General features: G+C 41.8%; 1 protein-coding gene across 7 annotated transcripts in view; it reads left to right on the top strand.

Annotated features, from left to right (window-relative positions):
* Window positions 1-16,423, top strand: part of IDE (insulin degrading enzyme) — an 85,516-nt gene that overhangs the window by 42,941 nt on the left and 26,152 nt on the right. For 6 of the 7 annotated variants that reach the window (XM_075612767.1, XM_075612761.1, XM_075612765.1 and 3 more), the window contains exons 12-16: window positions 6,063-6,165; window positions 6,618-6,740; window positions 8,207-8,289; window positions 13,134-13,278; window positions 15,874-15,984. In XM_075612767.1, the coding sequence (XP_075468882.1) occupies window positions 6,063-6,165; window positions 6,618-6,740; window positions 8,207-8,289; window positions 13,134-13,278; window positions 15,874-15,984 (565 nt within the window). Of the gene's footprint in view, window positions 1-6,062; window positions 6,166-6,617; window positions 6,741-8,206; window positions 8,290-13,133; window positions 13,279-13,744; window positions 13,890-15,873; window positions 15,985-16,423 lie in introns of all 7 variants that reach the window. The other variant, XM_075612762.1, reaches the window with a different exon arrangement.

The following is a 16,423-nucleotide window of genomic DNA, read 5'->3' as shown; positions in this document are numbered from 1 at the left end:
GAGCACGTATACATCGATTTTATAACCGTATTAATGAAATAGGAGACTAAAAATGGGATGGTGCATATTTTGGAAAAAATGAATTTTCAACGGGAACCTTTCATTGTGCCTTGCGAGGAAAGTGTTTGACCAGTGTCTTCTTCCTGGCTGACCAGTGTCTTCTGGCTGCTTGACCAGTTTATTCTGCATGTGTATGGATGTGAAATTTGGGCCCTTAATTACAATTCCGACAACTGAGAAGTGTGGAGAAATGTATTGGGTGTTACCTGAAGAGACACAAAAAAAAAATGGATTTGGAAGCAAACCAGTGTCTGTGGGGCCTATTCTAGTAGCTCCAAAGTTGTCATTGCAGAACTGCAAGGCTCTGCATGCTCAGAAGTAGCGGAATAAAATGGGGCAAAAAAACCTATTCCGTATGGCAAATTACGGCTTCTATAAAAGGGACAAACCCCCTGATTTGTCAGCCGACACACCCGGATTGTTCTTTCTTTAGAAGTGGAATGACCGGAGGCTGGTGCTAACATTCCCCAGCCTGATGTTATGGGTTTCGCTCTCAGCCAAACCCATATTTCAGGCTCTGGTATTGCAAGGTACATCCAATCTCGCCCCCTTGAGGTGGCATGAAGGAAATGCGAGGTTTTTAGAAGCGGTTTGCAGAACAGAGCTACGCGCGGTGCAATGGTCATGAAAAAGTGAGGGGGGGGGCTTTTTATTTTTTTTTTTTTGACAATTCAAATGGATTGGAATCAAGAGTGAAACCGCTTATAAAAAGAGCCTTTTACACACGCAGTGGACATGCGAGAAGAAGGGTTTACAGAGTAGCAAAGCATCCCAATCTGCTTTTATAAGGCACTTTAGAAGCAGATTGGCACACTTACGAGCTACGAGAATAAGCCCCTAAGACCACAAGAAATTCAGAGATGCTGCGCTGGTCATATCACAATTAGCTGACGAAGATCGTACTTGACTTGATGCCAAGGGGTATGAGCAGACCAAAAAAGAGGGTGAAATTAGGAAATATGTTGGTAAAAAGCGTGCAACAGCAGTCCCTTGAAAAATAACTTGTCCCAATCCTCGGTTGGAGGCTCATTAAATGTCTGCAATTTCACTGGAGATATATGAAGTACTATATTTCATTTTGTTACTAATTTGCTTTCCTTTTTCTGTACCTTCATGATATGGTCAGCCGTTAATATTTAGAAACGGTCCCGTCTGTATAGTATAGCAAGTCAGATCTCCGCTGTTTCACTGTGCCCCGTGATTTCCTGCATATAACTCTTTCAACGAATTATACGACAGACTATATGAACAATAAATAAACACATTATTCTTGACCGTATTTTTCCTGTATTATCGGTAATAAATGATAAATATGAATAGCTCTGAATCACAAAGCCCTGCAAGCAATGCTCTGAGAAAAGCCTCAGGAACTCAACTGACATAAAACATTTTTACAGCTTTATTCGATCATAGACAGATTGGACAATTTTTTTGTCCATGTTTTCAAACACTAGATCTGATGAGACATTTATTGAGGGACATGATGATGAGGTGTTGCAGGATCTTTTGGTAGTAAAGACCAACTTTTGAGGAGTGCTTTATACCGGGGGGGGGGGGGGGGCGCGAGATTCTCGGCTTGGGGCGCGGGGGTTACAGAGGCCCCGCGCTCTTCCCGAAGGCGTTTAAATTAAATGCCGGGGAAGCAGCAAAGGCCTCGAACTCTCTTACCTTGGCTCAGACGGCTTCTGATGACGCGTCGCCATAGCAACGTGATGTCAGAACGCCGGAGGGGGGGACAGCCGGCAGAGGGGGGGGGGGCGCAGAGAATAAATATTGCGCACCCCTGCTTTAGATACTGCCATCAGGCCCAGAATGAGTGGTAATTAGGGAAGCTTTTCTTTCTTCTAATTCTCTTGTCGCTATTTTTTTTTTTTTTTTTTTTATTGAAATGTTTGTAGGGAAGGGGTAAAGAAAAGGGTAACGAGGGGGGAGGGTTGTGACAGGTCACCGTCAATCATCAGAACTAAGTAATTGGTTACAAATACAGTACCCGGTTACCGTGTACCTACCTATGAAGGCCATGAGGCGCTGCTGGGGGAACGCTTGGGTATCACTCTACAAATAGAACAATTTCATGCAGGGTTTCTCCTTTTTGCACAACGCATTTACAGTGAGGCAAGGGGGGGAATTGTTACCAAAGGCTGCCGCATCCCGTAAGGCATCGCATGCTCTAACGCGGGAAACCATTCCCAGCGGTTTAAATAATGAGCAATATTTCTGCATTACATTAATAAATTCATTTTTTCTGTTCCGTAGAGCCTGGCATTTCTGGGTGTCATCGCGCCAGCGCGATCACACGGCGCCAACTGCCCCAGGCGGACGTAAACTGATTAGGATGGGCTGCACTTTAATGGTGTTGTCGTGATATATATATATATATATATCTATATATACACACACACACACACACACACACACACACACACACACACACACACACACACACACACACACACACACACACACACACACCCCGCCCCCCCTTCTTTTATTAAAACCATGTTATGCTACGTTCTCCTTTGTGAGGAGAGTTGCAGCATGCAGATTCATTGATTACCCATGGATATTGGGCACAATATCATGGCCGTGAGGGCTAAATTTGTAATTTAAGCACTTTACGCACTTGTGTTAATCATTCACTCTACTTATTTGCGGGGGGGTTTTTTTTGTATAGATTCACATTGACTGAGACTTTTTTCCCCATTTTTTTTTTTTTTTATAAACCTAATGTAATCCTGATCTTGCAAAACGTGTAAATCTTTTTGTTTTATCTTGAGCTTTGTATTTTGATGTACTAGTAGATATAGCTGCATTGCTGAATTTGTAGGCCGTAAAAAGTTTGTTGGCATCCCATTGTCTGTTGCTCCTGACCGTAGGCAAATAACTTTGTTTTTCTGTCTCTCTGCAATTAAAAATGAAATGATACAATCTTTTTGTAGGGACTTCTGCCGAAAGTCTATGTACAGTGCTGTAGTAGAATATTTTATTAATGATGAATATTTGTAATTCCCCACCAGAATGCCTGTGTCAACACTAATCCATACTTTATACTTACCCAGCTTGTGCGTTACTTTTTTTTTTTTTTCCCTGTAGATTTGTGTTTAGTAAGCAAAGAACATAATCTTTCCTGCTTTGCTTAGCCATCATGAAAAGACAGCACTAAGTGCCCATATGCCGTGTTATTTTTGTCCTGCGCCATAAAATTGACTTTTATGCATTTTCCCTCTGCTTCTTGCAAGTAGAAGCTTGTTTACTACTGTAGGAAAGCAGTCCTAGAGACAGAAGGGGCATTATTATTTGTAAAGTCATTTTGGATTGCTTTCTGCTGCCGTCTGTAGCTGTACAAGCTGCATGTTGCCGACACATACTGCAGATTAGACTAAGAAGTGTAACTTTCCAGTCTTTGATCATCGCAAATCTTGCTTCTCCTTCAAGAACGATCTTGATTGCCACTGATGCTTGTTTAGATTGAGGAAGTCGGCACCATGTACCTGCCAAGCTTTTGTGCACAATATGTTTGTACATAAGGATGCAAATGTGACATTCATAACAATAACCCAACTGCAAATACATGACTAGAGGCAGTTCTTCTGACTGTCACTGATTCCTGACGACTCACTGTGACGTTTTGTAAGTTAACACATCTTGTGGTTTGTCAAAAACCAGCAAAATAACCTGAATAATAATGTTCTAACTGGGTTGGTGGAACGTCAACTAATCAAACCAGTCCATAAGTACATCTTTGTTAATCTCTTCTAAGATTTTAGGTGGCTAACTGATCCAGAAATAGTTTGAAGCCTATTTAGTGGTGGATGTCTTATGTTGGTGGGTGATGAGATTATCATAGGCTGCTCGCCCCAGGAATGCTTCATGTTCAGCCTGGTGGGATCTTGTGCGTTCAGATGAGGTCACGACTAAAAATAATAGGCAAAAGAATAAGCTAAGCATTTATCCCATAAGAAAATCGGGGATAAAATGACAGATTTATTATTTCCTTTTCACTTTATAAAGCTTTTCACCTTCCCGTCCCTCCCCCCTCCCCTTCGGTAGTTAAATATGCCGTATAGTTGCTTTTTGGAGGAACCTCTCCGCCCTTCTTTATTGGGGATTTTGCCAAGACGCCAGCACCCTCTGCACAGATGTTGGTGTATACACTGCCAGATATTTATACTAACTACAGTATTGTATTTCTTTTTACCATGGACAGAGGAGACTTGCGCAGTGCGCTTTGGGTGAGAAATGGCAAAACCGGCGCTAGCAAGCATTTATCTTTTTAGTTTTTATTAGCTTCTGCAAGTTTTGACATTTTGTGTTAATGACTGTTTTGCTATAAAAGTGCCTCTGTGAATTGTGGCGTTTGTTAAAATAAATGACATGACCTTTCTAGATCATAAGCCTATGTTGGAACTCATCAGCAACTGCCGGTTTTACAGCTTGCTCGTAATCCATTTTCAGTGCATAACGGTCTTAGAAGGGGAAACACATTTTCTATTCTCTTAGCTGCATGTACAAGAAGTATTGTGAAGCAAGCCAGAGGGAGAGTCTGTGCTACAGTGTGACACACTGTGGGACTGTTTTATGTATCTTACAACTATTGTGAGATGAAGCTGCTGCCTTCTGCCTCCAATCTAGAGTCTGCAACCAGCTGGATATGCTCGGGGCATCTTGAGCCCCTCCAAACCATTAAAGTAGCATTGCTACTTTTGAAAAGATGGTCGTATTTTGAGAAGACTGTTGTAAAAAGCACAATATAATCGTCCAATGTGATAGCTCAACATTCTGTGCTTACTGGGAATATAAACTGCCAGCATACCAAATAAACCATCCAATTCCTTCACGGCAAGGGGGCTGCTGCACTCTATGAAGGTGGTTTGTAGCCTTGCTGTGTAGGGCTGCCGCTGAGTGCGCTTGGCGCTTAGCGCGTTGAGTTCAATAAATCTCAATGTGTCCGGCCACGCGCCCGTACGCTCGCGGGCGCTAGGCGAGACTGATGAAATTGATTTCCACGCGCGCTGAATGGTCACATGACCTTCAGCAACTAATCAGCGCCAGTCACTGCTCGGCCACGCCCTCCCGCTCGCGCTTGGACAAAAAAAAATATGCTGGGCAGCCGAGTGCTCATACTTGGAGAGATGGTGACGTCACCGGTCTCGAGCATGAGCGCACTCAGCGGCAGCGTGGCCGCAGCCTAGGGCTGAGATGTTTGTTCACGGTGTCCCCTTTTTGTGAGCTTATGTCTATTTCCCTGGTAAGGGGTTAAGTGGAGATGGCTCTTTGCATATGTGCCTTTCACTAATGTAAAGTGTTTGGTATACACAGACCTACCAAAGCTATTGCCTTTTTTGTTGGTTACATGAAGAATTCACAGTTGTCCCAAATGGGAGTGCAATGGTCATTTTGATTGGATGCACCGTTTATTGTACCTCTTTCAAAATGTTGGCCATGCTGCTTTTATTTAAATAGGCAAGTTTAATTCTACACTAGGGTCACGCAAGAGATGTTTCCGGGGGGCAGTTAGAGGCCCTGCGCTCTTCCCCAAGGCATTAAATTAAAAGGCGTCGTCAAATGATGCCAGGGGGTCGCAATGCCATGGCAACATGTTACATGACCCACGCCCGCTGCGTCATTTGACGCCGGAGCCAAGGTAAGGAGGAGAGCAGGCAAGGGGGCGCAGACTGAAAAGTTTGCGCACCCCTGTTGTACACAAAGAATACACTTGTAACACCGGGGAACATTTCTCTGTTATCATGCGCATTAGCTGACTTCATTATTGTGGTATGTTTTCTTGCTAGTCTTCCCATTCGGTGTAGTAAAATAAATCGTATTAATTTGATTGGTTTTGTTCCTGTTCCATTTTTCTTACAATGCAATGTGTACCTGTAATTTAGTTACAAGATTCAGAAATAGGGATTATTTGTTTTGTAGGACAACATTTCAAGAGCTGTCAAAACGTGTATCTAACGTTATTATTAAAAAAAAATTCTCCCTGCTATTTCCCATAGGGTGGCAATAGTTTCTAAGTCTTTTGAAGGAAAGACCGATCAGACAGAAGAGTGGTATGGGACACAGTACAAACAAGAGGACATCCCACAAGAGGTCCTAGAGGTCTGTGGATTTCTCTTGTACATCTATAGCTACATCTCTGTTACCGTAGTAGTTATGCTACTGTTGGTTTTGGCTTAGTAGTGCTAAACATGTTAATTAGCAGAGCTTATACTGGTAAACCAACCATTGTTTCTGATGCAAAAGGGCAAAAAAAAAAGATGGCGTCACAAGTAATCGTTCCACTATAATTGCAGTTTACTTAATCAGAAAATCTAGAAAAATAGTAACATTTCGCACTCCGCCCCTTCATGCAAATCCACCCGTGGGGCTTTTATATGCTTCTAATTGGAACATAGGGCCATTGATGGGCTAGTTTACACCAATGTTTTTTTTCCTTTTGAGTACTGTATAGGCAGTAAGATACAGAAATACTGAAACGTTGGTTATATTTCTGTATAATTTCATACTTTATATGTTAATGCTTCGTCTCATGTGTCATTCACTTGATTCAGAAATGGCAAAAGGCGGATCTCAATGGAAAATTCAAACTCCCAGTGAAGAATGAGTTCATTCCTACAAATTTTGAGATTCTTCCTTTGGAAAAGGATGCAACACCATATCCTGCTCTGATTAAGGTAAGCCTTTTTAAAATGGGCAAAAACAATGTTTATACCTGCTTATAACACACAATTTGCCTAATTTGCTTCTATTTTATTTATTTTATTTTTGTTTATTTTTAGATATTTGCTCTGAACTAAAATGTCATGCATCTCAGGCTAAGATGTGCATTCAATACAAAGTATTTGACAACTTATTTAAATTTAATACATGTTTTGCAAACCAGATCGTTTATTGAATGAAGAGTGACAAATAATACCCATCACTGTACAAAGTGCACCAAAGATGGAATACCCATGAGTGCATTCATGTCTTCCGTACGTCCTCAAACCTTTATTTACCCATTGTCACATGGCAGAGTGGTTAGGCAGCAGAAAAGGATTCTGGGTAGTGTCATGCAAACAAGCACCCAGTGTGTCTGTTTCTAAAGTCTTATCCTAAAGTGATGTCCATTGGGGGTTGGGGGTGAGTTAAGGATGTACAGTATGGGGGAGTGGAATAAACGCTCTTGCTACAGTCTATAAAGTGAAGCGGTGCTAGGAGCAAAGGACACACAAAAATAAATGAATTCTTGCCTAAGCAAGAGAGAGAGCCCCTGTTAATAACACTCAGTTCCTATAATGAATGATATGATTATATTCTTAATTTAACCTTTTATTGAGGTATATTCTATAAAATATTAATGGACAAACCCAAAGATAAATATGGTCATGAACACCCAGCCGACGCAATAAAAAGCTGACGTTATGAATGAGCTCGGATCTTGTAGGCAAATACGTATAGGATTACTTGTGAATCCATATGTGCAATACACAGAAGCGGATCCAATAACTCTTGGTATATAGGGTGACCCAAACCGTACTTGTATTCTAAGGGGAGGGTATAGTATGGCCTCTGAGATAATGCAATATCTGGATATCACTTAGTGACCGGAACATTTAAGGATTAGTGAGCAGGTCTGGTTAGCAGACGGCTATTGTTCACCAATGTGCTGTCTACCGACTCCGTGAGTCCAGCCAGCAACTTCTGAAACTAAAGTATATTGCGGTCAAATATATTAACTCCTGACGAAGCCTATTGTCCTATTGGGCGAAACGCGTAGAGTGGACCCACCCAGGTAGTGCACGGATTGGTCCTACTAGCCGTCCATCAACAGCAGCACCGGAAGTGACGTGATGGAGCTCAGTTCTACAACATTTAGGCTATATGGTGACCCAGTGAGAAACTCAAATATTTGGGTCCACCCGGGCAGACTCACATTGGTAGATATTGCACCATATACTTCCTCTCCCCTACTCTCTCCCCCTTATTCGTTGCACGTTGGTTCAGCCATGAGGTACCAGACTATAACTTTCAATATAATCATAATGAAAGCGGTTAGTTATCAATTATCAAACACGTACAGTTTAGCCATTTGGTTAATCCCAATCCCATGTGTAGTACAATGAGATCTTAAAATGCGCTATCTTCTCTGCTTCCACAGGACACCGCCATGAGCAAAGTGTGGTTCAAGCAAGATGATAAATTCTTCCTTCCCAAAGCTTGTCTCAACTTTGAGTTTTTCAGGTATGCTTCTATGTTCATTTCAGCAGTTCAGCGTGCAACAATCCTACGATAGTGTCTCTTTATGAGCGGAACGTTTCAATGAGTAATTTTTGTATTTCGAACAAAACCCAGCCGTCAGCATTATATATAGTAATAGAGATTATTTAACAAGCTGCACATAAATTTTAACGTGGAAGAGTAGTTCTATCTTTAATTTATGTGACGGGTTGTAATTATATAACTTGTTAGAAGTCAATCTCCGTACTTTTTATTTTTTTATAGCTATATCCACAATAAAACTGTCACACCGCTCAGTTTGGCCATAACTGTAGATGATTTTGTCCTGTATTTATGACCTATACTAAATTTTTCCATGTTCCAAATAGTTGTACATAAACTGTTTAAAGCTGTTATTAGAGCATCCCTTTGCAGGCGCTGCTGTTATTAGAACTTATGGCAGGTTTGTGCAATAAAAGTGATCTCTGGCCACTGGGACCTAATAAGAATAAAAGTTGCTTAAACTTCTTAAAATTAAGTTTCAAAATAATTAACTCCCAGGGGCTGTTGAGTATTCAATTCCACCCATCCTTGTAACTTCTAGAAACCATTCCAGTTACAGAGGTGCAGGGCGCTCAGCTGAGCGATTCGTGTCTGATTATAGTTGTTTGTATAGATGTACAATATATGAATTAATGATAAAATAGTTGGCTGTGTGTGGGGGGTGGTTTCTTCTAAAAGTTACTTTAATGGCCTTATAGGTCTTAGGTTGTTTTGGTAGCTTTCAAATAATATTTTATATAATGTTTTTTCGGTTCATTTTCAACACTGAACATTTTTTTTTTTGCCCCCAAGAAAGGGATTGAGGTTTTAGCATATCTCATGTTCCGACATAAATAACCCATAAAACTGTTATCCCTCCTGGGCCTTGGAGATGACAGAGGCAGTCTGTTTCCTCCAGTGGTGGTTATTATACAGTTAACTAGCTGCATATTTGATATTCTCAAGTGCAATGCGAATATAACAGATTACAAGGGTATTCTCGTTACAAAACCAGAATACATTCTCTCCTCGCTCTTATGAAAATGTCACTTGCCGGGGTATTTCCCAGTTTACATCCTAGTGCCAGTTTCTTGGTGACCGTGAGCTGGTCTTCGTAAAACAGGGCTTCTCCCCGTCCCCTCGAAGGCTGAGATTTGGCAATCAAAATGAGCGATTTTCTTAACTTCTAGCCAACTCCTGTACTCAAGGGCCACCAACAGGTCTGGTTTTCAGGTTATCCCTGCTTCAGCACAGGTGGCTCAGTCATTGTGTCTGAGCTACCTGTGCTGAAGCAGGGCTTTCCTTGAAAACCTGACCTGTTGGTGGCCCTTGAGGACAGGAGTTGGCCGCCCCTGCTCTAGTGTCTGGTTACCCGTAACCTTTAGGCTGCTCTTATAGTGCCGGCAACGTCGCGTCACGGGCACTATGCATTGCTGCCGTCGCGTCACGGGCACTATAAGCGTATCCTTAGGCTGCGTCCATACATGGGCAGACCGTGCGGGCGGAGCCATCAGACTGCCTAAAGGCAGTGATCGCGTCTATGCAACGTGCGTGTGATCCGTCAATACTGATTTCTGGCACGATAGGGCGGTCACGTGAGCGGTTCGCCCAATGAGAGCGAACCAGCTCCGTGACGTCACTGGCCCGCCCATAACACGCCCCCGGACGGCGCGCGTACTAAGGCCAGGGAAAGCACCCATTTTCCCTCAGCCTCCGCACGGCTGCAGTGTCTATAGATGCAGCCTTAGACTGCTCTGGGGAGACCGCCATTTTTACTTCCAGCACGCCTAATATTTTTTGAAAAATAAAACCCGCGTTGGAAAGGGCATGATAACCGCTAAATAAATTGCAAAACAAAATGGAAATCGGTGCAGACTGCTTTAACTTCCTGTACCAAGTTAGATTGTAAACCTCTCCAGATAAGAACAATTTCATGCAGAACACAGAGTAGACTACATTGCTATGCAAGAACCTCAAAGTACGTGCCCAAGCAATCGTGCAGAAAAGGGAGACTCTTATCTACATTAAATATCAGTGAGTTACTAATCAGTCATTGGGGCACATTTACACTAGGCTGCAAATATCTGGTGCTAATGAAATTCAGTATTCACAGAGAGGTTTTCTATTAAATCGGGTATCTGGGAAAAGTCGGGTTGCTAAACCTTGCAACAGGTCGTCTCCAAGATAGAAATGAAAACCAAAGCAGAAAAGGAATAAAGACACACGGGGTCCTTGGCGACCAGAATAACTCTCCGGGCTGCAAGATTATTGAATCGTGCTGAAATACAGCCGTTTATCATTACATTTCTCCAGGCACAAGTTATTGCATACGTCCATGTGACCATACAATCCAATGAAACAGAAAATGACGAGCAGAGAGTACAGTATTTGGTTTGCCTGTCCAGTCACTCCTTTTTTTTTTTCTTGACCACTGGCTCACCTAATATCATCATTGGTATGGGCAGCACACATACTTTATTAGTGAGCACAAATATATAACGCAAAGGTACAAATTCAAGCTGCTTGCTAATGGTGTCCTGCTCACAAATTGATAATTTCTATAATGAGATATCCAAGTTATTCATTCATATTGCTGACCATCAGATAATTTATTCTTTAGAAAAATGCAGATTATAATGCACCGTTGTCATAAAGATGGTCTCTAGCTTTCTTGTTTTTTTTCTCTTAGGCCTGTAGTTGTAACTTTCTATTGGCACATAATACTTAATATATTTTTCAGTTAGTACTGTTAATAGTTAGATACTGGGTTATTCATTTAACTTTCATTAAAGGGGTATTGCCTGTTTTTATTAGTAAATGCAGCATTTCCTTACATTGTACATCGATCCGCGACGATCTCGCTTCCCTGGGCACACAATATGGCTGCCTGTTTGAAAAGAGGAAGTGATGGGACTACCTAAATGGTTGCTATAGAAACCCAAGGCAGCTTAATAACGTAAAACTCATTAAAGGCCATGAAGTGAACGTGGGGGGGGATGCAAGCAGTATTCTCTAATGCTGCATCCATACATGGCGCAACCACACGCGGTGTAAACTAAAGGCCGTGCCTCTGAGGCAGGCCATAACGCGCGCGATTGGCGAGCAGACAAAATAATTTGATTTTGTCGCGCGCCGGCTGGGTCACGTGGGTTCAGCCAATGAGGACGAACCGCTCACATGACGGGACACGCCTCCCTGTTGCGTCGTCTCCTCCAGATCCCCTAGGCCACGGGATCGCCTCTGCTGCAGGCGCGCACGACGCCACTCGCTCCGTCGCGCGTCTACTATATCCGAGGCCTAATACTACACCACAGATTATATTTAGAAAAAACATAGGATTTTGAATGTAATGCTGCTTTAATCTTCAGGCTGTGCAGTTTTTATTAGGCACTTATTCTGTAAAGGACCTGGCGCAATTCCTTTTATTTTTTTTTTAATTATATATGTGTTTGTAGTTTTATTTGACGGTATTTCCGAAGCTGGACTAAGGGGTATTGGAGCTTGATCCAATGTTAACTGCAATTGGCTTGAACAGCCGTTAACAAAGTGGGAAATTCCCCAAGCTGAGTCCTGTGCGTACTAGTGACGTTTCGGTGCTTGGTCATTGGACCTGCTAGTTGTATAGTAATTTATAGTAACACGGGCCTCTCTTGATTAGGTTCTAAAACTTTTATGTGAAGGACGTTTTCTTCCTGCAATTTCGTATTCAGTCTTCCACAATCTGTGGGTCTTTGTGACCATGGTAGAAACAGTCATCAAAGGTTGGAGCTGCCTCACCAGCTGGCGGTACAGGGTGCTGGGACGTTTTCTTATGGATAATTGATCTTGTAGGATAGATCATGGCAGTTTCCTGGCCTACTTGTTATGTATCACATTGCCCAATACACTTGATTTTCAAAAGCAACATGAAGGATAGGAACACATGCAGTTATATCTTAAAGCAAATTTTTATTCATACACCGTACCAACCAGCATTTTGTTTGGTACGTCCAACCAGTATGTCCATTAGAATATAGATGTGGCAACCTGTAGCAATAGGATAGGCACTTTACTTTTAGTTAAGAATTTGCTGCTGGAAAGCGGTAATATGGATTTGCTTTGCTTCATCCTCTTGTAGAGCGGGAACATTCCTTCGGTCCCCATCTTCATCTGAGCAGGTTTAGCGCAGTAGGAAGTGTGTGATTTTTAATACTAGTGTCATGTGATAGTCATACAACATGAACATCGTTGCAGATGCCGGGCTGTTGATGAGTCTTGCTCATGTGCAGGATTAATTTCCTTGGTGACTGTCTTGCTGATGTTTTTGTTTTTCGGTCTAAAGCCTTGGAATGGCACACGCGAGTCCCTTAGTCCTCACAGCATATGGAGAAGTGATTTTAATGAATCTTGAGTGCCAAGTCATGTTATGCATATTTCTAACAATACAATAGAATAGTAATTAGTATCTGTAGTCTGAAGGGAGTGGGGGGGGGAAAGAAATGGTTTAAAACAAAATACATATGTCATATGGCTTAATCTAGAACGGACTGCTGCTTTTTACAGTTCTTGGCTAATTGACTCTAGCAAATGCGTTGCAAACGTTTTGGGTTTCTTGGTGACTAATGTCTTTTGTTGAGATGTATTTGGTTGTCCGTATGCTAAACATGCCATGACACTTGTTCTTTAAATGTGTTCATGAAATATTCAAGTATATGAACATGTATTTGAAATGTTATGTAACCTTTGAGGTGCAGTAGGTAAATGTCCGCCAAAGGATCGCGAAAGAGTAATGGGGACGTGATGCGAAAACCGTGTACGCAAGACTTAATTTCAATGCTCTCTTTCAGCCCGTTTGCTTATGTGGATCCTTTGCATTGTAACATGGCCTATTTGTACCTTGAACTACTTAAAGATTCCCTCAACGAGTATGCATATGCAGCAGAACTAGCCGGGTTGAACTATGATCTACAAAATACCATCTATGGGATGTATGTAAGTACCTAAAAGTTAAGGCAGAGCTGAGGCCATTCCATCTACTTCTGCCCTTTAAGATTTTGTTTTATTTTTGGGTGGAAGGCAGATATTTAAATTTCTTTTTTTTGTTGCGTATATATTTTTCCTTCATTACAATACTATTTGTTTCTGAACATTTCAAACTTAAGTTGAATCTCAGTTTCATCTCTTTTTGTTTTTGTTTATCTAAAAATGCCATTTGCACGCCCCTCAAAAATGGGCACAAATTGATTTTGCTGGAGTAGCTTCTGCTGGCTTCTATTCTAAAAAACAAAAACAAATTATTTCCAGATTGCAATTCAGTTGCCTTTCCATCCCAGAGAAATGAAGATCATGAGGCTGCATATCCATACTCTTTTCTTGGTCTTGGTCCTCCATCCATTTCCATGTCCTTGCTTGCGGTACCCAAGAGTCTCTGTTATTTTTTGTTTTCCCTTTTTGTTAGCCGCTACCTTTATGCTGACCCTCTTCATTGCAACATGACATACCTGTTTCTAAGGTTATTGAAGGATGATTTAAAAGAGTATACATATGCAGCCCGCCTCTCAGGTTTGATGTATGGCATTGCATCTGGAATGAATGCAATTCTTGTAAGTAAATGAATTAAGGAAGGGAAGACTTCCAGTTTGAGTCTTAAGGCATGTAAAAGCATCTTATAACCACGTGGCCGTTTCTTGGCTTTTCTATGCACACGCACCCACCTGGGGAAAACCTTTCCTCTTTTGTTTTTTAGATATATTATGTGGCCGTCTTGTTTTCTGTGTGCCCAATTTTATTCCTTTTATACTAATCAGAGTTGATGCTTTTTGTGTACTAATATATTGTGTTTCTGGGAACCTACAAGTGGTTTGTGTAGAAATGTTTTTCTTTTTTTTGGGGGGGTAAAAATTCAATATGGCGCTGACACTATGCATCACCTGCATTTGTTTCATAGGGCAAGCACCATATTCAAAATAATGTTGTAACATGTTTTCCATTGATGCGCCTTCTGGGCCTACATATAGTTTTAGGGGAAAAATAAAGTTTAAAGTCTTAGGCAAGAAAATAATTTTTAGCGGTAAGCCGTTAACAATCGTGCTGCAGATCACTTGGGAGCAGAGAGGAATGTTCGGACCTGGCGCATTTCTTTGACACTCTGAGAAGCAAACGGCACCAGTTATAGGCACAAAGTTGGACACAACTCCTAATATTGTACAGTTTCTCTTGGCTGCTCCCCAAAACTTAGTTGAACAACATTGGCATCAATGTAAAAAGGTGCTTTGCTCCAAGTGACAGTCAATGTGACGACGTGTGATCCTGTTTGGGAACATTGCTCCAGTTTGCATCTCCTAAAATGCAAACGGCATAGATCTAATTAATGGTGAATTTACTAATGACCGTTACAATTGATATTCTTTGGAAATAACAAAAGGAATAAATGTACAAAGGATTTAGAAGTTAAAAAAAAAAAAGTGTGTGTGTGTGTGTGTGTGTGTGTGTCTGTGTGTCTGTGTGTCTGTGTGTGTGTGTGTGTGTGTGTGTGTGTGTGTGTGTCAATTTGAACCCAGTCAAGATGCCAGTGCTGCCTTCTTGTTACAAAAGGGAAATCACGGTCATTTAAAATAATGAAAAATACGTTTCTCCCAGCATTGCAATTGCTCTAAATGAAAAGCCACACAAAAAAAAGGTTTTAATTATTTAAAAAGTTTAAGTCAACCTGCACTGCAAATCTAGGACTTTTATTAAATGCTTTTTTATTTACAACTTTTTAATCCATTTGCTGCCAAAGAGCCCAGCATTGCGACCCCGCTGACCGCAAATGGATTGTGGCTGTTTTTTTTTGCCAAAACCCCATTGTGAATTGTTCCCGTGTGTGTCATGTTATCCTGGGATAGTCACGTTATCCCACGGGGCTGTAGAACAGGGGGGGCTCAGTCTCTGACTGAGCCACTGATTGAGCCACCTTTGCTGAAGCTGGGATATCCTTAAAACCTGACCTGTTGGGGAGGTCTTGAGGACTGGAGTTGAGCACCCCTGCTTTACTCTTAGTTCACAGAGACTGAAGCCGTGCGTAGGCGCGCTGAGGCTGAGGGAAAGCGGGTGCTTTCCCTGGCCTTAGAGCGCGCGCAGTCCGTTGGCGTGTCTGGGGGCGGGCCAGTGACGTCACGGAGCTGGTTCGCCCTCATTGGGCGAACCGCTCACGTGACCGGCCCTGCGCTCCGGCAAGCGAAGAAACTAAAGATTTGTTAAGACACACGCTTCCGCAGGAGTGCGTGCGCGAGCCCCTGCTAAAGCCGCTCTCATTGCGGCTGCAGGGGCTCAGTGCCGAGCAGCAGCGCGCCTCAGCACGGGCCCGAGGCCTTAGCCATCAAAATAGGAATGGAAGTTTGAAGCGGCTTCACCTTCTGCAGGGACTTTGACTAACAGAAATATTACAGTTACGATAGAAAGTGGAGAGCCGAGTAGGACTATTCCATTAAATTGGGCGAAATAATCATTTTTAGTACTAAAGGGTTAATACTGGCGCCTCTTGGAGAGCTTCTTTTAACACGAATTCTTTACTAAGTGCTGATGACGTGTGTTTTTTGTTTCCAGCTCTCTGTAAAAGGTTACAGTGACAAGCAGCATATTTTACTGAAGAAGATCATTGAGAAAATGGCCACATTTCAAATTGATGAGAAAAGATTTGAGATTATTAAGGAAGCGGTAAGATTATTATTATTATTATTAATATTATTTTTATTTTTTTTAACTATTTAAAGCTCTTTAAATGGGATTGGCTAATGGAGGAGGGTTACCTTTACCGTGACAAAACGGCAACAGGAGCTGCCTAATTCAGGACTCTCTAGAATGTGCAACAAAACATCCGTCACAATTTGATGATATGTGAGATGTATGTAGATACAATAAAACAGATGGAAAAGTGAATCCCGGTTCATTGAATGAATACAGTCATAACAAGGTCATTATTACTCCTATACAGAGGGTGTAGTGTAACGTTGCTGCGCTGGGGATATGAGTACCCATATCGATGGGGACCCAGACCCCCTTAAACTGCCAACAGTTTTTAATCCATGGAGTTAGACCAGTAATGTGTATAATGCATATAAATTGTCCATGAAGGTAGCAAAAAGTCTAAGGTACT

The sequence above is a fragment of the Ascaphus truei genome, chromosome 8 (genome assembly GCF_040206685.1).
Source record: "Ascaphus truei isolate aAscTru1 chromosome 8, aAscTru1.hap1, whole genome shotgun sequence".
NCBI lineage: Eukaryota > Metazoa > Chordata > Amphibia > Anura > Ascaphidae > Ascaphus > Ascaphus truei.
This window is presented reverse-complemented; position numbering and strand designations above follow the sequence as displayed.